The sequence below is a fragment of the Solea solea genome, chromosome 10, assembly GCF_958295425.1.
Source record: "Solea solea chromosome 10, fSolSol10.1, whole genome shotgun sequence".
Lineage (NCBI taxonomy): Eukaryota > Metazoa > Chordata > Actinopteri > Pleuronectiformes > Soleidae > Solea > Solea solea.
Window position 1 is genome coordinate 22,218,131 of NC_081143.1, and position 20,780 is coordinate 22,238,910.

General features: G+C 41.1%; 2 protein-coding genes across 4 annotated transcripts; one reads left to right on the top strand and one right to left on the bottom strand.

The window, feature by feature from the left end:
* Positions 1 to 897: 897 nt before the first annotated feature.
* cant1b (calcium activated nucleotidase 1b) lies at positions 898 to 10,969 on the top strand. Of its 2 annotated transcripts, none has more exons than XM_058640233.1 (5): positions 898 to 1,089; positions 7,224 to 7,802; positions 7,897 to 8,037; positions 8,896 to 9,099; positions 9,403 to 10,969. In XM_058640233.1, exons 2-5 carry the CDS (start codon positions 7,283 to 7,285, stop codon positions 9,771 to 9,773), a joined length of 1,236 nt encoding a protein of 411 aa, XP_058496216.1. In that variant the 5' UTR covers positions 898 to 1,089; positions 7,224 to 7,282; the 3' UTR covers positions 9,774 to 10,969. The 2 variants fall into 2 exon arrangements, with proteins under 2 accessions (XP_058496216.1, XP_058496215.1); XM_058640232.1 differs by lacking the exon at positions 898 to 1,089 and adding an exon at positions 3,318 to 3,440.
* Positions 10,743 to 19,875, bottom strand: ogal (O-GlcNAcase like). 2 transcript variants are annotated; one of them, XM_058640231.1, is made up of 17 exons: positions 19,571 to 19,875; positions 19,338 to 19,451; positions 18,502 to 18,599; positions 17,264 to 17,394; positions 16,381 to 16,552; positions 16,174 to 16,272; positions 15,938 to 16,077; positions 15,696 to 15,840; positions 15,278 to 15,376; positions 14,946 to 15,166; positions 14,695 to 14,869; positions 13,795 to 13,880; positions 13,086 to 13,178; positions 12,910 to 12,998; positions 12,709 to 12,829; positions 12,487 to 12,616; positions 10,743 to 11,959 (listed from the first exon to the last, which is right to left on the bottom strand). In XM_058640231.1, the coding sequence occupies exons 2-17, from the start codon at positions 19,433 to 19,435 to the stop codon at positions 11,823 to 11,825; spliced, it is 2,034 nt and encodes a 677-aa protein (XP_058496214.1). In that variant the 5' UTR covers positions 19,436 to 19,451; positions 19,571 to 19,875; the 3' UTR covers positions 10,743 to 11,822. The 2 variants fall into 2 exon arrangements, with proteins under 2 accessions (XP_058496214.1, XP_058496213.1); XM_058640230.1 differs by having other exon boundaries at positions 19,400 to 19,451; positions 19,571 to 19,874.
* Between the last annotated feature and the right edge of the window lie 905 nt (positions 19,876 to 20,780).

A 20,780-nucleotide genomic window follows, 5' to 3' on the forward strand; every position in this document is an offset into this window, starting at 1 on the left:
AGTAGCACATTATACCAGTGATAAACCTGCTCACAGCGACAATCTGTACAACAACTGTAAGTCCTCGGAAAAGGACAATAACAAGTCCCAATGTGAAGATTACTGTCATACATAATACAATGTGAATAGTGTGTTTTGTTGTAGCCCCCACAGTGGTGATATCTCACACAGGGAAATTTAATGTGGTAAATGCTGATATATTTGCACTTTTTTCTTCTTTTTTTTAAAAAATTGTAATATAGTTGCAGAATACTGATAGTGAAACAGACATATGTTTATAAAAATTATGCACGTTGTTACTGCTCTCATCTTGACTCATTGTTTACACCAGATGCACTGGATGACCAATGCACTTCTACACCACAGTTTGCTTGCTCGCTTTTTGAGATATACAGTTGTGATTGTTATTTGCTCTCATATAGACATTATTCAAGCAAAGACATCACATTCTGTACTTGCAAGACTGGGGGGAGTGGGAAGAATTGAACAAAACAACAGTTTCCCTGATGTATCTGTTCATCCATAGTACAGAAAACAATTTTACATTGGCTATAATGTAATAATATCTTACTTCGGGTGTGTGAAAACTTTGTTTACACTATTCTTACCTCTGCCAAAGAGGTTATATTTTAGTTGTTTGTCATCTTTTCCTGTGTCTGTTTGTGAGCAACACAAAAGTAATATGGATTTAGATGAAGTGCAGCAGGTTGTATGGCTCAAGGAATAATCACAATAATATGACACATTTTGTTGACTCTTATATGTGCGTTTGTTAGAAGAGCTTGATGGACTTGTTTTGCATAAACTAGTTTGGTGTTGCGTGGTACACCAAATTGTTTTTAATTCAGCGAAAAAACGTGGTTTTCTTCTAATAACGAATCATACTACTTTTTTGATCACTCGTAAGTTTGCTGCTTTCAATACAGCGCACACACATGCAGTGTAGTTCTGTGTCTGACACAACATAATCATCCCCACTGTGCTGTGGTTCAAAGTGCGACAGCATCTCTGAGCAGGAGACGCTTTACAACCGCTGAGAAGCTGGGAAACTTCGAGCAGACTGTGCCTGCAGAGCCTCTGCTGGACCAGGTGAGCACAGAACCTCAACCAGCCACGAAGTCACGATGAGAAAACGACGTACTTCACTTTCGAGGCTGTTATTAGCCGTTAGCTGTAACGTTCGCATTATTGCGCCAACGCCTGATGCTAGCAGAGTCGCGCTAGCCTCTGATAGCCACACAGCTAACGTTTTTTCCCCCTCTTTATAACTTGTATTAAACTGTTGTGACGCTGTGTGACAGCGCTCTCATTCGAAAGTATGTCGGCGTCTCAACGCTCCCACGACGTGTGCAGGTTTCAGGTTGATATGTTTGTGTAGTAGGAAGCCGGTTAAAGTTTACAAGTGTTGCCGGGGCTTCCATGACTCGCCTCAGCTCTCCTCTGCCTGCGTGGCCGTAGCTGACTGGCTGCCTGTGGGCTCACCAAGGTTTTTATTTGTTTTTTGTTTTTTGTTTTTAAAACGAGTTAGTTTTAATTAGATTTTAGTTTTTTGCAAATGCTTAGTTTTAGTTTAGTTTTTATTATTTTAAGTGTTCAGTTTTTTGTATTATGTATTACCATATTTGCCATGTGCAAGATAAGTGCAAAATAAGTGCATCATAATAAGTATTGTGTCATAAAAAACAATATTATGGATTCTTACACGTACAAATATCCCTAATTGAGCATTACATGTAAACACCCTTCATTAAATGTAAAAAAAGACAATTACAGACAATTGTATTTGAAGTATAATACACATCATACACAGCTAGTATATACAGAAATTACCTTATTTTGTAGGGTAGGTTAGAGGATGTGACAGTATTCAGTATCAAGTGTTGCTACAGTCCTGTAAGAAGCACAGACCTCTAAAAATAAAACTTTTCATGGGTGCAAGGATATATTGAGATACATCAGGACATAGCCTAAAAGATTGAGATACTATTTACAAGCCGTAAAGTTGTACCTCGCTGTAAAGGTGACTAAAATGGGAATCGGTATTGGCCCGATACTGGTCAAAATCACTGGGTCGGATATCGGACAGATAAAAATGTAGAATCCATTGCAATCCAAAAATCCTATATATCCCATGCTTCACTTTGCACAGACTAAAAATGTAAATAAAAACCGGCAAAAGCGTTTTAGCTGAGCATGTTTGGGCTGTTTATTTCTTCTTTTTGCGAGAACAATATTTGTTACACAGTTGGAGATTTTATGTCTTTGAAACGAGTCAGCACAAATGTGTTGTTCACAGTTCAGAGTTCGTAAATGGTCTAAAATACTCAAGTTTTCTGCACCGGACACAAAAAGTGCTATTGTCCCACCTCTAGGAAATACAATACCGTGTGGTATTATTAAACGTGTCCAAACTTATTTTGAGAAGTTTAGTTGCTGTTTTAATTGTTCAGTCCAGAAAACAACTGACAGATTCATAAATGATGCATATAACGTTAGTTGCAACCCTATAAGCAAGTAAGAGAAAATCTCTTAAGAATCTGTGGGGATTAAAATGTTTGGCATGTCAGAACTTGCCATATGTAGTAACTAGTTATTCTTTTTTTCTTTTCTGTACTTCTCTACTTTCTCCACTTTTCCTTTTTCTTGTCTCACTCCAGTCCAACTGCTTATCAGAATTCACTGCTCTGATTGGCTGAGTTTTGTCAATTATGTTTTTACAATAAATTAGTCCCGGACCCTTAATGCCTTAAAGCCTAGAAAAGCTGCAAAATAAATACAAATTCTGTCCAAACATGTTTATTATTAAAGGTTCAGATCTGGACTACAGTCCACCATTTAATGATTTCTGGCTCAATCATCATTTACTTAGTTAGTCATCAGTAATCAGCAGTTAAAGTGGTTTCTCTTTCCATTTAACTAATTTATCTAACAACACCCCCAAAAGTTCCTCTAAGCCTGGTTCTTTGTAGACTCTCTAGAATAATAAAGAGAAACTTGAGCTAACAGATATTCAAAGGAGGGACTTTGGCAAGAGATGTACAGTAGACCAGATATTCATGTGGGAGAGTGAGAGATGCCGGTGAGATGTAGAATGAGTTTAGTGGGAGGAGAACCGGGTCGCTCAGCTTGTTTGGTTTGTTCAGTTAACTCGCACACGCGGAAGTAACTGGCCCTTTAAAGACGCAGAACTGTCGTTGCTCAAGCCTGAAGGTATGTCAGCTCGTCAACTACCTGTTTGTCTGGCTTTCCTGACTGGCTCATGTTTTGACTGAAGGTTGGACCAGAGAGAAGGAGGAGGAGACTGAGTGAGATAGAATAATTTATTTATGTGGGACAGAGGGCTTGAAGCTTGAGGGACGGGAAGTTTCTTAATGAGTTGCGTGCAAAGGAGACCGGCGAGATGGTGGCAGCTTATCCAGCGGAGAAGAGGCGAAGAAAGGGTGAATAATTCAACTGTTCATACACCAGCAGCTGTGTTTGGCTCTGTGCTGCACAGACATGTTATGTAGGCATTGCATACAATAGTGACAATAAGGGCATTATGATTGTGTGTGTTGGCAAAAGGGATAAAGTAATACTTTTGAATTTACTTGTGATGTTATTAGAGCTGCAACTAGTGATTATTTTTTAGAATCGATTACTGTGTTGACTGTTTATCTGGAGTTAACTGTAGCAAAGAAACCAGAAAATATTTAGATTAAGAAGCTGAAAAGTCAGAAAGCTTGATTTAATTATTTAAAAAAAAAACACTGAAACTCAAACTAGTTGATGAAAAAGTAAGTTATCGCTTTATAGATTAACCATTGCAGCCCTGGATGTCATATTTATTCATCAGTATAGTAATATAGTTAATAGTTTAGCCTTGCTACACTACACTGTGATTTGTGTGTACTCTGTTTTTCTCAGTTGCAGAGACAAAGTTTGTGTTTTGATTCTGTTGTGACATTTATTTTGAGATTCCTGAACGGTTGATTGATCTTTGAAATTACAAACAGTGAGTGTGCTGCCAAATTATACCCACCTTAAGTATTGCTTTAGCTCAACCACTAATTTGTTATTTACAGTTAACCTCTACAGTTAAGAGCCCATTCACTGTAAAGCTGTAACATTAAGAGACAGTTGTAATGTCTCCGGCCCCAGCAATCCTGTAAGTTTGTTTTAAGAAATAGTGCTTTATAAATTACACAAAAAGGTTTCGGCCCTTTGTCCTGCATTTGTCACTGCACTTTTTTTTCCTTCAAAACCATTATGAGAGAAGAGAAGAGAAACCACTAAAAGATCTCAAATATCTGCCAAGGCCACTCCTTTCCCACTGTGTCAGTACACTCCCCTATCTTAAAAAAGAAAATACCCCAACTTAATCCTCCCTTTACATTTTAAGTTATGCTGCTCAAAGACAGATAAACACAACTGAAAACATAACCTTTGTGGTGTAAAAGGTAAAAATGATCAATTTATAAGTATAGTATTGTTTCACTTTTTGTGTATTCCTGTCAACTAAAATGTGTTGAAAACAATGCCAACTATTAATTTTATTCATCAATCAGTGTCGGATATTTATTGGGATTGTTGTTGACATTGACTGATATCAAAACTTGAATTGTGCTAAATAGTTGCTGCATAATTTTAATATTATGTTCCCATTATACTGGATGCTGGACTTTCAGAATTTCTAGGACTACAGGTTTTGTGACAACTCCACCCAATGCATTGCATAACCAGAGGCTTTATACCCTCAGAGGGTGATTCCACCCAAATATTTGTCCACCAATAGTTATTCCATCCAAATACTACCTGTCTAACTTCTAACTTCTCAAACACCTCTTTCTGTCCTGCAGACATTGTGTATGCTAAGATTTGCATGTTGCACAGTTCAGCTGATTTATTATGTAAAATAGTGATGGGGTTACTAGATTTCAAACCGATTTATGAATAGAAGAGGAACAGAGTGTTTTATTAACCATGATATGTACAGTGATTAATACAATTTTGTACACACAGAGAACACACAGAGAGAGCCTAATTAGTCAAAATGAACAACTGGGGAAGTCATACCTAACTAACTATTGAACACAAATGTCTATCTGAAAATGTATCCTCCTCCCAGTGATGATTGAAAAGATTAAGGCCGTACTGCACTACATCCACTGCACTGTAATCATTGTAGAAAATCAAAACCAACTTGTGTTTCCACTTTTTCAACAACTACCAAATATATTTCGATTAAAAGAAACCATTAAATCACCACATTAGACTTTGAATTAAGAGTTTTTTTGTTTGTTTTTTTCAAATATTTTAGTAGTTTAGTTACTTTCAAAAGTGCGTTTTCAGACCAAAAGGCACACTGGGTTATATTACCTTTGCAGTGGGTTTTTAATGTCCAACCAGTTAAATTCAATTCACCATCAGGGATCCCTGACAAACTTTTTCTAGAAATAAAATGCTTTACCTTACTAATGGCAATGTCATGAAAAACTAGTCTCCTGGAAATGATGTCCCAAAAGTCCAGCCTCCATTATTGCAGCCTCATTGTAAAAATAAAGCTAACATGCTGGGTATGTTAGCTATAGTTTTACAATTATAAAAAAGGAATTTATGTTTCATTATGGGTTTTACTTTACTTACATTTTAAAACTGATAATATTGGTCAGTTCTGTAAAAATATGATTGAACTGGAAGCCGCTGCACTCAGGGACAGGTAGATATTAACACTGTCTGTTCCAGTCGGTTGACCTTGGTGTCAGAAAGGTTGATGGTTACCTTGGTGTTCGGTGTTCTCCCGAAACAAGCACACGTCTCATATTTCAGCAGGCAGTGCATCTGAATGTGCGCCCTGCCAGCCCCAACACCTGAAACCTCAAGTGTTTTGAATAACCTCCTGCTTGGAACTCATGTGACATATTGTAATCATAAATGGTTCCCTCCCTTCTCCTCACACTTTGATGATTTACAGTTTCAGTTTCTTTGGGGCTACAAAGGGAAAATGTTGAAAAAAGTTTCCCAAAACCTGGAAATAGCGATTTTCTCAAATGACCTTTTTCACAAACCAAAATGATTCCGTTTTAATGATTGATTTATTACATGGAGCAAAAAAAAATTAAAATATTCCAATTTAAGAAGCTGAAAAATCAGAAAAGTATTATGCATTGGCTTCCTACACAGCTTGCATATTAACAAGTTCTGCTTGAACAACAAAACAAAGCTCCTTTTGTTTGCAGAAAACAAAGCAAACAAAAAGCCCTTTTTCAGGGATTAATGCTCCTTTTGCTACGATGGATTTCTGTCAGTCGGAGCCCAGAGAGGGAGCGACCCCTGCATGCAGGACTCCTGCTTCTGTTCATTTGCCATCCTGTTTGCACTGGAAGCAAACTGGCGGAGGAGCCCTGCAGGTTAAGTTTGTTGCCTATAGGAAGTCAGCACAGATCTAAAGAGGAACAATAAATAAATGGAGCCTAGAGGCAGTATGACAATAGAGCCTTGCACCTGCAAATATTGATAAGAGCTCAGGGACACTGTCATTTTTCTCAGTTGCTTTTGCCTTTTTTCAGTGAAAAACTTAGTGAAAATTATAAAAACAACAGGCATTCTGACTGTCATTCAGGTACATATAAGAGCAATTTAGTGTCTAGTTTAGTGTCTAGTGAGGCATTGCTTTCTTTTGTCAAAACAGTCTTGCTGCTGTTAGTCAACAGGCTTATTTCCTCTGTGTGTTGTAGTACCACTATGATTTCTGCAACATCACCTCTCTCCTGTGGGGTACCACAAGGCTCAATCTTCTGGCCTGTTCTGTTCACACTTTATTTACTCCCATTAGGAACCATCATGAGGAAGCACATGTCATAATTATATCTTCCTCTGAGAAAAAAAAACACCATTTCAGTCCAACCACTTCTGGATTGTCTGTCGAGTTTGGGAGTCAAACTGGACAGTGACCTCAAATTTGACATACAAGTCAAGTGCAGTAACTAAAAGTAGTTTTTATAATAACAATAATTCATTGCCTCCAGCTTGTTTAATATATTACGAAAAAGGGCTAGGATTGGAATTGGATTTCATCTTCTTAAGGGTCCATTCACCAAACGTAGCTAACTTTGAAATTAATAAAACTATTGACCTGTAAAAATGTTGTCAACTCTTAGTTTTATCAATATTGTGTTTGTCAGTTGTAAGTGTTAAACAATGTTCTCCTCATTTGCTTTTCTGTTTGGTTTGCTCCATCCAAGGTTGTGATAATCACCAGTCCCAGTCAACGCCCGATGGTGAGAATGAAGACGACGCCTCCATGACCTCCCTTGGTGTTACCGCTCGAGGCCTCCCCTTGGCCTTGGCATCCATGACACAAGTCTCCACCTCAGACTCACGCTTTTACCCAAAATGGCGGGCGATTGCTGTGGTGGCCATGCTGGCTTTAGTGCTTGTATTATACCTGCACCACACTCCTGCGAGAGGGTACTTCCGCAGTGGTGCTCACAGTTTGGACATGTATGGTGAGGGAGATGACGATATCCTCAGGGACTCTCACAAACAAACTGTACATAATGTCGCCCACCACATGAAAAGGCGAAGGTCTTACAATGACACTTACCCGTTAAGTCCGCCACAGAGAACAACAAATGGCATCCGCTACCGTATAGGCTTGATTGCAGACCTGGACACAGCATCACGCAGCTCTAGGGACCAGACGTGGTTCAGCTACATGAAAACAGGTTACCTGACCGTCTCGCAGAGCGCTGACAGTCTGCAAGTGGAGTGGGACCCTGAGACCATCACCCTGGAGAGTCATCTGGCCGAGAAAGGACGAGGTATATAGTACTTACAAGGATATATACACTCTGTTTTAATCAATGTGTGGATGACCTCTTCTTTTTGTTTTTAAATATATTAATTATTTTGCAGGTATGGAGCTATCAGAGCTTGTGGCATTCAACGGTCACCTGTACAGTGTAGACGACCGGACAGGAGTGGTGTACAGGATCGAGGGCAACCGGGTCATCCCCTGGGTTATATTAACAGACGGTGATGGGTTGGTCTCCAAAGGTTAGTTTTCAGTACATGGTCCTAAAGGTGATAGGAAGAGATGTTAAGGTCTGTGCTTGAGTAGCTGTGCTGTAAAGTCCTTCTGAAGTTAATTAGGTTAATTAGGACTGACGGAAAGAATATGACAAAGAAGGTACTGTAGGGGTTTTCTAACTCCAAATGCAACATCATAGAAGAAGACCACATCACGTATATGGTATAAAAGCTTCAACAGCAACACGTGAATTAAAGTAGCTCAACAACAACCAATGTTTTGCACTTGCCGAAAATAAAACAGAACATGTTGTCTTTTAGCTCTTTACTCGTATTGGACTGTCTTACTCGGGGGAGGGTTCTGTTCCTCGTCCTAGATTTGAGACATCATGTCCTTTATGGATCTAGAGAACATGTGTTATAAATTCTATAAACCTCTTTCTGATATTTTTTGAGAAAGCCACGGTTAAATATGAGAAGTTACTTTTTCCTTAGTTCTCTTATTTTTTCTCTTCTGATTTTTGCATCTGTTAGTTTATTTTATTGCTTTTTGACCTTTTTTTTTTATTTTTTTTTATTACCATTACCATGCCATGATCAATCTCCTTGCATTAATGTGTAATTTCAGTCTTGGTGATCCATGGCTCAGTGTCTTATTTTCCGTGACCAGCTACAGTTTTATGTGTGTTTATCCATGTTTAAGAGTGTGGCTCGGACAGAGTGGGCGAGTGAGTGTTTTCCCTGTGTAATTACTCTTCTATTGACTAGTCAATAAAAACATCCAGTCAGCCAATGTATGGGACCTGTCCTCAGTTGTCTGCAAACAGAACTCTGGGACAATTAACATGCCTTTTTGACTCATCTGTACGTCTTCTGTGTGTGCAGGGTTCAAGGCAGAGTGGTTGGCAGTGAAGGAGGAGCATCTATATGTTGGTGGCCTGGGGAAGGAGTGGACCACGACCTCAGGGGAAGTTGTCAACAATAACCCAGAGTGGGTGAAAGTGGTTGGCTACCATGGCAATGTGGAGCATGATAATTGGGTACCACACTACAATGCCCTGCGGAATGCAGCAGGGATCAAACCTCCAGGTCTGCGCAGATGTTTTTTTCTCAGTTTGATTTTGCTTCCTCTGTACAGCCTGTCATATAGAGATCGGTTAGCCAATTCATTTACCGTCCAAATCATTTAATAATATGTTGATTGCGGATTTAACAAAAGTGTGTCTGCAGCTCTACCAACAGACGCACCTCTCTGTTCTCTCATAAAATCCACCATTTCCGATATTGTACATGGCGCTTACAGCCTCACCAAGGTCCAGTTGCGAGGTGAAAATGACACCCAAGAGTCTCGCTGTTAGCCCTTACTCACTCTGCTTCCTCTCACCGCCACAGGCTACCTTATTCATGAATCAGCTGTGTGGAGTGAGCGTCTCCAGCGCTGGTTCTTCCTCCCTCGCCGAGCCAGTCACGAGCACTACGAAGAGACCGCAGACGAGCGGCGTGCCACAAACCTTCTCCTGATGTGCCCCGCAGACTTCAGCTTCATATCTGCGCGGCATGTCGGACCCCTCGACCCCACCCACGGTTTTTCCTCTTTTAAGTTTGTTCCAGACACGGACGACCAGATCATTCTGGCCTTAAAATCAGAGGAGGATGCAGGCAGGATTGCCACTTATATCATCGCTTTTACGCTTGATGGTCAGGTGCTGATGCCTGAGACAAAGATTGGGGATGTGAAATACGAGGGGCTTGAGTTTATTTAAAAAAACTACAGCAGGACTGAAGGTGTTCCTACATGTCACATGTCCATATGCAACACTGGTGCCTAAGGTTTTATGTATGTATGACATTTCTTATCTGGTTTTTATACTGTGCAATAATAACTTTATAACAAAGTTATATATTTCATTATATTACATGATGATGAAGTGCAAGAGAAAATAGAAGAGTGGAAAAAGCTGCACATTCAACTACAACTACAGACCCGTGAGGGACAGTGACTACACATCAGTTAGTTATTTTTTAACCATCTTGGGCCCTGTTTTAAATGATGGATTAAAGGGCGTGGCACAAGGATAATGCAGGAAACTGGAGAAGTGAACGACTCTCTGCTAAGGGGACAGATCAAATTCTCTACGTTTGCAGCAAGAACCCTTCACTACTTCACACTTCTGGTAGACCCATTGCCTCCCCTGTTTGTTATTCCTCTGTCACATCAACAACCCCCCTGTCCCAGTCTAACAACCCTTAGACCCTTAACTGCACCCACATTCATGAGGAAGAGGCGAAGCACTGAAGCATGTCCCTGTGTAGGTAAACAGAGTGTATGTGCACTGTGAACGCGCCTATGTAAGCACATCTAATAGCGCCATTTAAATAAGCATGAAAATACCACACCATTGACTTAAGGCTTTCTGCTGCCTTAAAATAGTAATGTGATGTGCCTGACCACACCTCAATTTTAATACATCCATGGGTGCACCGATGAGCACAAGTGGAAATAATCCTGGCTGGTTAGATACGTCAGGTGTCCCAGTAGATTCTAGGGAATAAAAGTCTGACCCCCAAAGCTAATGTGGACGTCCTCCACTGCAGTCACTCTGCTGGTCACTATGGTCACACACATACTCAGGGCAACAAGGTCAAAGCAGGAGAGTATATTTAGAAAAAAACAAATGAATGTCCATAAATGACTTGAAATATTGACCTTACTGGAAGATGTCTTTGATTGATTTTTCCAAGTTTTTTTTTTTTTTTTTTTTTTTTTAGATACACTGAAGTTTTGTTTTATTAAGTGTACTGTATATCCGTCAAGCAATGGTCACCCTTAACGCACATTATGTTAATCGTCTGAACATGTCAGCTTTTCAAGACACCAGCGATTCCATGGTAAGATAAACTTAATATATTCCTTTTGTAACCTCTTTGTAAAAAAAAAGATTAAAATTGGAACTTTCAATTGTCTTTGAGTGCACTGCTTATAGTAAAGTGTTACAACATATAATGGAAACCTCTTCTAGCGATTAAATTGCTGACATGGATCAAAAAACCTGAGACTCACTGCTACAGAAATACACTAATCTTGTGGTCCGTTAACCACATTCAATCAGAGTCTTTTTAAACATGACCATCCTCTCTCAACATAAATCAATTTTGTGTTTTTGTGTGTGCATGCTAATATCTGCCCCAGATAGAAAACGTTTTGCCATCTGGATGGCACTTGGGTCGATCCACTCCCGCCACAAGCTGAACACGGCATCACCAAGTGTCAGTCACGACCGCGATTATGCCACATCTTTACCAAAGGTGGCCCACATTTGTCTGAAAGTATTCAGGCCATATTTACAGGCACGTGTGTTTATAAGGATATTTGGTTCACTTTTGGCCCGCGTCCATTATGTCTGGGCCAGATGAAAGCCGGGCAGTACCACATCATCGTCAGAAGTGTCCTATGTCCAGATGCTACCTGGGGTAAGTGTCGTGCTGCTGGCAACCACACTGCAGTTCATATAAATGTAAAGTCAATGGTAATAAATAAAGAAAAGGAAAATAAGATTAGGTTTTAATAGTCTGTTAACAGTAATTAGCAATGTGATCAATATGGGAGATTTCCACTATGTTAACATTGTATGCATATATATCAAAGAAACTGCTAGTTCATTACATGATTTAAAAAAAGAAATCCTGTTATCCACCTTAAATTATAAAGAATTTGACCATGACTGATATTACAGTTGGTTGATTGTTTGCACGGCCTTTTGTTTTGATCTCAACAGTCAAACCTGAGGGGGAATATTTGTGAGCAATACGTTTCACAGGCTTGTTGCCATGGTAAGGACTTCGTGAGGTAAACCGGCCACTTTGGCGAGTTTGAAGGAGCCCAGATTAGTGTAAAATTGTATCATGCGCCGATCGTTCTCCCTCAACTCACAGAACGCTCCTCTGGAACCTGTGAGGAGAAACGAAAAGAAAATGGAGGGATTTGATATTTATTTGATACTTTTTAACCTGTGGACAGTATTGAGTACAAATGTTCACACCTGGATATATGCATGGCAAAGTCAAATCCATTTGTAATTGGGACAAAAAAGTTAAAAGTCCTCAAAAAGTCACTTTCACGCATTAAGCTGTTAAGTCGGGAAGACAGGAGACAGCTGTGTTCAAGGAACTGACTTTAATTTCTATTTCTGTTATTTTCTATTAACTAGGCCTAGTCATTCATTAGATTAAGTTGGATAAAAACTCGACAGCACTTGATCCTGGTCAGATCACTTAACCAGACCAGGTCTTAATCAGACCAGGCAATTGTCCTATTATCCACGCCTTGAGAAGCCACAGGTCAGTAAGTGAAGTGTGCACCTGTTGTGACACAGACAGAACACCTCCTGCCTGTGGAGAATATCCAGCCCATTAAAACCCAGCTTTGTAAATTACAGCTGTTACAGGACAGTCTCTCTGTAAACAGCCTGCACTTACCACTGCTCCTGATGCAGGACAACAGCTGGCCAATCATGCGCTTGGCTGGAGAAGGATCGCTGACCCGGGGAAGCACTTGAATAGTAATCAAGGAGGGGAAGTCCTCAAACACAGAGTCACCTGTTGCCCTCTAGAGGTGGGAGTTAACATACAGTAAAAGAATATTACAGCATCATCATCATCATCTAATGTTTTGGTAAAAGGAATCCTGCTTTAAATCACCTGAATCTTGGCTGCAGCTGGTTTGGCATCAATGAGTGCCAGCGCGTAACCGCACACCCCAATCTCATCCTCCAGGACAAGCGCACAGTCCGGGGAAGGGGACACGTCACCTGCTGACAGACTGCAGTGGAGCAGAGCAGCAGGGATGTTAACGTGGTGTGGAAGCAAAAATCTGATGAGAAGTAAGTGATTATTTCTGACCTGTCGCACATAAGCGGAGACTGTGTCACCTGGGGGATTTGGCCCTCTCCTGCTCTCTGCATCTCTGTGAAAATCCTCTGCACCTCTATCTATGAAAGGGAACAAGACTGTACAACAACGGCACTGAACTTAAACAAAATGCACCATGATCACGCCTAAGGATCCGACGTCTTTACCTTATCCTCGGGGCAGTACGGCCGTATGCTGTACACTGACGTCATGGGTGGATATCTGAATAAGTCCCTGTTTCCATGTGCTGGCAACATTCTCTGTTAGTATAAAAGTAAACGTTCAGTATATTTAACTTAACAGAGTGGCACTTGCAACTGCTAAAATATGCACCAACTCTGTAGCTTGTGTTCATGTGTTGCTAAGGGGAAACTTTCTAAAAAAGGTAACATGAGCGCTTAAAACTTCTGATATTGATCAAAACATTTATGTTGTCTTTAAGAAGTCGTTTCAGTCGTTCGCCCTGAGGGATTCAGCCCTAAAATCAGTTGAAATCAGTGCAGCGTGCCAACTTCTATGATTCATCACTAAATACTCTTCTCCCTTCACTTCTGCAGACTCTGACTGTAGAACATCTCTGCATCGTCAGCTGACCGCTTACTGGACATCATCAGGCTGGTTGGATTGAAAACCAGGTAATGACGCTGCATCTGGTCAATTCTCTGACACAAGATGGTTGAACAATCCCTTTAAAAGCAGATGGGAGTAACTTTTGAAGATTTTTCTTGATATTGTGTGTGTACAGTGGTAGCGCAGAGGTGGAATGGGGGGGGAGTGTTTGTCCCATAAAACTGCCTTAAAAGGCAGCTTTAACTATCACTCATCAGAACAAAATATACGTCTTGTCTCTGTTTTTTTTGGACACTGATAGACTACCTGGAACTCTCCTGAGAGTCCTCCCCTGAATCTCCAGGGTTCAGGATCATCGTTCATGAGGTGGGCAGAGGGTTGACCCCGCCCTCCTACAGAAAAAACAAAGACATCATGACATTTGAAGCTAGGGTAGAGTGTGATCACACTGGTTAGTGACCAGTTACGACAACAGACAGAGACTATCCATCACCCTCTCTGTGTAATAAATGCTGCTTATTTTTTATGTGGGCTGTTGTTGACGTGTCTGTGTAAGATCCTGTGCATGACACACTTACAGTATGTTCCACATGTTCTGAGGTTGCCAAAGGAATGAAAACTCAGGAATGTGCCTTATTATTGAAATTGGTCTTTGGTTCGTTTGAGAGGTGACCAGTTTCATTAAATCTGACTTAACCAAGAGGTTCTCCTCATAAAATCTATGCCAGAACAGAACCGTTTCAGTTGAGGACTTGTGGTTCTTTGTAAACTGCTCACTCTCAAGCGCCAAAGTCCACAGAGTAAACCAGCATTTTTAGGTTGCGTGGACACAGGAGCTGCTTGTCTGCTGCTGCCCTGTCACAAAAATCACAAAAATAACTCCTTTTAATTGACTGATGGAGGCCGAAGAAGATGGAGAACTCCTGCGTGCTGTGACGTAAAAATCGCTGATTTTTTTCAATGGACTTTGGTGTGGGGAGAGAAAATGGAACACAAAGTGGCACAAACGTCAGTTTCCTAATAGAAAAAGTTGTCTAAGAGTAAGAAAGAGAGAACATGAAGTATGCCTTTAACACATTACTATTTTGCATATTATACATTAGAATAATAATAAAGCAACACTATTGTTGGAGAATGTGTGATAGTGTAGGTCAGATGTCTCTGACAAATGCACCCGACTGTGTAGAAGATTTTAAATTTCCTCACCCAATGTTTTCACATAGGCACGGGCCATACCCACGCTGCTCTTAATGTCGCAGATGTAGTTGTAGAGGTCGTAGAGGACACTGCGCTTCGGGGCGTTTGACAGACGGTCAAACATCTGCGTCACCGATTCACACATGTCGTCAAACTGCTGCGCTCTCGAGCGCCACTCTGCTGTCTGGAAAAAACAAACCGCACGTCACGTGACGGAACGCAACACTGTGTTGGAGCAGCTGCCAAACTCACAACATTACCTTGTCTGTTTCTGCAGTGGTGGCGCAGCTGTTGTTCTTGAGCCAGTCCAGCTCCTGCAGCATGGTCCTGGCTGTGACCCCGTGTTCGTAAGGCAGGTAGAAGAGGTCCGACAGCAGCTTCAGGTCATCCAGGGTCAGAGGTTCAGCTGTGAACAGTGGTTTCTCACCAGGCCCGGGAACATAGCAGCTTTCTCCGATGTCTGTTTGCATGGGCTCCTCATCTGATGAAGATCCCAACACACATCGTGTCTCATTCTCCAAATTGCTTTGAAACAACGCACTTAAATGTGCAATGTTGAGTGAGGTTGAAGTGTTCTCTCATGAGACTCTACCTCCAGGTGGATCCGTGCTCAGGAACTCCTGCAGCCACTCGCTGAGGGCCAGGCTCAGAGCTTTCTGAGGGCTGTAGCACAGGTCGTCCTCCTCTTCGCCTGGTGATGAAGGTCAGGATTTCACACATAGGATCAACATGTTCCGAAAGCTCAGCTTTGGACGAAACCTACACGACTTCCCTTTAAAGTAAAGGGCCTTGTGTTTCTACTGATACAATACAAAACGTTATCCATCTTCTTTTGATTTAAACGGGCAGAGACTCTGAAGTCACTTGAGTTTGACTCAAGTTTAACACATTATCTTCGTAACAAGAGGAACATTTTGTGGGAATTTGGGGAGAACATTTTGTTTCCGTTTCTGAATCTGACACTCAGTGTTCTCGAGGTCATTTGAGTTGAGTCTAAACTAGCCACTCACCCATTTCCACGTCCCTCGCTCCTCCATGCGTCGCAGCCTTGCACCATGTAGCCAAAGTGTGGATGGCCACAAAGTTTGGGTAAAACTCACAGTTGGGATTGGTGAGCACTCCTCTCAGTTTGGGAATCAGCTCGGTGGGTCGATCCTTTTTTACAAAAGGGGGAGACAAATTATTTTCTATCTGTAGACTTCGACCTCAGTGCTGGACTGACACAGTACCGTCCTGACAGGCTTGTATTGACCTTATAGGGCCCGAGGAAAAGTCGCTGAGGGTCGTAATCGTTTGCGTGGATATTGTCCCAAATGACTGGTGCCCTTCTTAGGACAGAGGAAACCTCTTCTATGGACTCTACTGAGATTTTGTGGGACACCACTTTAGGACCTGAATCATCAAAAGAGGGGGGGAGAGAGAGAGATTTCTAAGGAAAGAAATTATAAAATTATAGCAGTGATTGCACGTGTTGGCTTTTGTCTTCACCTGTCCAGAGTATGTCGATAACAGGCAGAAGATTCTCTCCCACAGTCAGCAGGTAAGATGACTGAGGCACGTTGGGAGTGCATAATTTAGCACAGTAATCTAGAGATTTAGACAGTTTTTAGCTGGTTTATCCCACTGTAAATGCATTTTTTTCCTCCACATTCATTCCACCGTGAAAACGCTGTGTACATAGCCCGACTGTCTCACCTGTGGGACAGAAGAGGAAGATGTCAGGTTCTCCCAGGTGCTGGTACACCTCATTGGTGACGGCCACCTGAGCGTGGGCAAAGGAGCTGAACGCCTGTTTATCAGCTGGACACATCTCTGACTTGATGTCGTCAAACAGCAGAGAGAAGGATCTGCAGCCAAACTCTCTCACCTGTCCCCCAAAAGAAAACTTGCTTTTTTATTTTGCTTTATGCAAACATACGACACATGCACACTGCAATGATGGGCTCAGCCATTTCTCCCAGGGACCGTTGTACTGTACACGTGCGTATGTTTGGGTTGTGTTAACCCACAATGCCCTGCGTTGTAGTCTGCTTCCTGCATTTGGTTCACTTGAAGCAAACCAAGACCTATGTTTTTAAGCAGACCAGAGTTTTTTGTTGTTTTTTTTGCTTATTTTAACGATAAAAGGGACAGAAAATGTGCTTTTGCCAATTTTTCCAGAAGAACTTTCAATATCTGGCAGTTATTGAGTTATTCAATGACTTCCTGCAACAACACGAGTGACATTACCGCAATGACTTTGACGTGCAACTTCTCAGCTTTCAGAAACCGATAGCAGAAACCGTCGTGTAATTACGGGAATGCAAAGTGTCAAGTGTGAATGCACTCTTAATGTTGCATTGAGTCATGTGAAAAGAGTTATTTCTCTCGGGTTAAAACCTGCAGCAGTGTCAGTGGCATCAGGTGTGCGTTTTGACTTATTTGCTGCGCATAAAATCTATTTGATCTCACCGCTGCGGGCTTCCTTCCTATAAAGCAGTGTAGTGTGAAAACAAACCTGCAGAGAGCCATAAAACTAAACACAACTGAATTATCTCTTGAGCGCCGCCCTTCTTTATCCCTGCACACAAAGTCCTACCTGTTCTAATTTTCTCTTCAGGGCGGCGACCTCTTTAGGGCTGGAAAAAGTAATATCCAGGCCAGGAGAGAGGGCATAGATGAACTCGACGTTGTGCTGTTTAGCTGCTGAAATCAAAGCCACGAGTTGTTCTGGGGGAAAAACAAAAAACAAGATGTTGATGAGGAGGTGAATTAAAAGTTTGCACTGATGAGTAAACTGCTCCCAGCTCACACAGTTTCTCTGGAGGACACTTTAGCTTCACGCCTGATGATGAGTCTAATAAAATAACAACAGCACAATAAATTAAAGCCAGCTGCTTTGTTCTCATAATCGCTGATGGTCCAAAGTCCATCGGTAGACTACGCACTAAAGAGACACCTGACACCAGAGACAAGATTGTTTAAAACAGGTCAGACTTTAAATCATCCTCAATGCCCTTCAGTGTGTAACAGTAGTGATAACAGAGAGAGGAACGAGACTGCGTAATTAAAACTTGTCTCTCAGCGGAGAGTCCTGCCCATTCATACTGTATTTTACTTACAGCTGCACTATTTACCGAAAATAATTGTTTTAACCGCACCATGCAGCTTTTCACTCAACTATTAAAATGAATCTGCAACTGTTCTGATAGCTGATGAATCCACTTCAGTGTGTCTGTTTTGTTTTTGTTAATTTTATGACAAAAACAAGTTCTGTTGCTGATGAATCCGCTTCAGTTTTTCTGTTTTGTTTTTGTTAATTTTATGACAAAAACAACTATCTACGGTAATAGTAGTAGAAATCGAGAATTAAAAGAATCATTAGTTGTGACCCTAGATCCTCCACTAGTGTGCACTAGTGTTATTTCAACAGGTACCAATCGATAAGATATCAGATATCTTAGTCAACCTCTATGTAGTTTTTAACATTTGACTATTTTATTAGGTCACTATTTTATTGTTTTACTTGCATTTTGTTTTGATTTTTATGTTTTATATCTTTTATTGCTGTGCCTTTAACTCTGTAAAGCACTTTGGTCAACTTTGGTTGCTTGACTTGACTGGACTGAAAACACTAACAACAGATGAGATGTTGTATGTGTATGTACATACATACATATATATACATATACACATATATATGTATATACATATATATACATACATATATATATATACATATACACATATACATATATATATATATATATATATATATATATATATATATATATATATACACACATACATATGTATATGTGGAAAAACTAAGCTCACCAGCCTCCTCTGCAGAGTACAGGTCTCTCCAGTACATCCTGTGTTTGTAGTCATCTTTGGGGGCGTAAAGGTACGAGTTCAGTCCCCACTTCTGCTCCCTGTTAATCCAGACAGTTGAGTAGAGAAACACTGCATATAAGTACCAATCATCAGTAGATATAACAGATGTGAATTTGAGAGGTAATGCTTGTTTGTTTCTCAATGTTTTCCCTGTGATTGGCAACCTGCTCCAGGATGTGCCCCGCCCCTCACCCGATGTGCGTGGTGGATAAAGAACGAATAAATGTTTGTTCTACTGTATGTTGATAATCCTGTCCTATAGATCTAACATCCTGTGTGTGTGTTCTTCGTGAACCAAATTAAAATGAACATATAACCACCACTGACAGATGACAGGACCAGCCGCTTTATTAGGTACACCACTGAAAAGTTTCAGTAACATTTGAGCACACCAATGCATGTACACATGCAGACGTGTTCAAGACGAAGAAAGTTTATTCAAGTGATTTTTAGCAGATATGATATTACCCCCCATGCTTCTCAAATTGTGGTACGTGTAGCACCAGTGGTACGTGAACTTCCTCTGATGGAGCTTGGAGGAAACTCCGGAATACTGTTCTACTGTATAAACCAGCTTTGTTGATGGTCAGAGGAAAATGGCCGGACTTTATAATGACAGAAAAGCAACAGACAACAGACAGGCAATTCAAATGTTGAAGCAGGTGGTGGAGGACAGCAGCAGAGGACCTCAGCAGGTGTCTCTCAGTCCTAATACTTTATTCTGTGTCCTCCCTGTGTACCCAGTGATGACTGTCTACATTAAAAACGTGTATTACCTGTTGAACACATCCAAGTCCGCCAAATAGTTCACATGGCAAATAAGGTACACATATTGTACCTTTTGAAGAGCTCTGTTCTTTGCTCCATAGTCCATGGTCGCCCATAAAAACCTGAATCAAGCAAAGGTGGAGTTTATGAGAAGTGAAAACATGACAGTAAAACTACAGGAGATGCTCAGTTACACTGACACCTGAACCTGAATCTGGGATCAAGGAGTTCGTCTGCTCACCTTCCACCACTCCAGAAATGAACCGGGCAGTCCCACTCCCAGGCTCACTCCCAGGCCGGGTTTTGGTCCTGCTCGGCGGCGGCATGGTGTTTCTTGAACTGTACAGTGTAATGTCAGACAGCAGCAGCTGCAGCTCCAGTGTCACATCAGTCACTAATGGAACCCGGTTTTATTTCGCTTAGTCTCTTTCCTGCGCATGCGTAGATCAGTCGCGCTTTAACGGCCCTGTGCCGCGATACTAGCTCACAGTTACTACTGCTGCTGCAGGGTTATGGTTAGCCCATGGATGTGTTATAAGAACTGGATAGTACGGTGGCTCGGAGAGGTCAGGGCGTTGCAAATATCACAACACAACACATTAAGAAAAACGCGCTGAAAAGCCCACAACACAGCGGAAGTGTTTCCAGGGGGCACTTGAAAGTGACACACACCCGTCTCCACACCTGCAGGCAGGGGGATCTCTCGACAATAAACTGCGGCCAAGTCATGGTAAATGCATTGAAACGATCCCTAGAAATTATGGAGCAGTGTATTGTCAAAGCACCTGGACATCACACATTCTTTATTGATTATCTTATTTTGAAAACCTGATGTCATAATCCTGCCTTTCCGCTCCTTCGGGATCGTTTCAATGCATTTAACTGTAGTTGTTTATTGAGAGATCCCCGTGCCAGCAGGTGTGGAGCATGGATGTAAAATAATAAAAAAACAAGATACTTTATAAATAATTGTATATCTGCTCGTATGTCACTTTAGTGGCAAATGTTTTTGTGTTCTTACCTTAACCCTAATCTTTTTTTACTTGTATTTGCGCATCTTGCCACTTCCAGGTTAAGTCATTAGATTTAAGGGACAATTCATCTAAAAATTAAAAGCGAGAACACTCAGCTGTCCAGTCTGTAGAATTTTTAGGGGAGTTTATTGGTTAGTGGTTAAAGCACCGCCACACAATAGTTTGCCAAATACGTGAATTCAGGTGAACAATGATAAAAGGTTGAAAGTCAACAAGCCTTTTTTTTACAGGTCACAAGAGAAAAGGCATAGATTTTAAATTTCCAGGGTGTAACTTCCTTGTCACAGCTCTGATGTTTGCGTTTCACCTTCATTAAATTATGGCGTGTGCTCAGGATCAACAATAACAAGCTACAAAGAGTTTGATCTGCTGTGTTACGGACATTTAAATAATAATACATGAGAGTAACATTAAGAC

Excerpts from the sequence above, each read along its gene's own strand:
- cant1b (XM_058640232.1), top strand. The coding sequence starts at position 3,401 with ATGGTGGCAGCTTATCCAGCGGAGAAGAGGCGAAGAAAGG. Across the intron at positions 7,803-7,896 it reads TCTGGCCGAGAAAGGACGAG|GTATGGAGCTATCAGAGCTT; the intron begins GTATATAGTACT and ends ATTATTTTGCAG. Across the intron at positions 8,038-8,895 it reads TGATGGGTTGGTCTCCAAAG|GGTTCAAGGCAGAGTGGTTG; the intron begins GTTAGTTTTCAG and ends CTGTGTGTGCAG.
- ogal (XM_058640230.1), bottom strand. The coding sequence starts at position 19,655 with ATGCCGCCGCCGAGCAGGACCAAAACCCGGCCTGGGAGTGAGCCTGGG. Across the intron at positions 15,377-15,695 it reads AGCGAGGGACGTGGAAATGG|GCGAAGAGGAGGACGACCTG; the intron begins GTGAGTGGCTAG and ends CTTCATCACCAG. Across the intron at positions 13,179-13,794 it reads GACTCTCAGGAGAGTTCCAG|AGAATGTTGCCAGCACATGG; the intron begins GTAGTCTATCAG and ends TTATACTAACAG.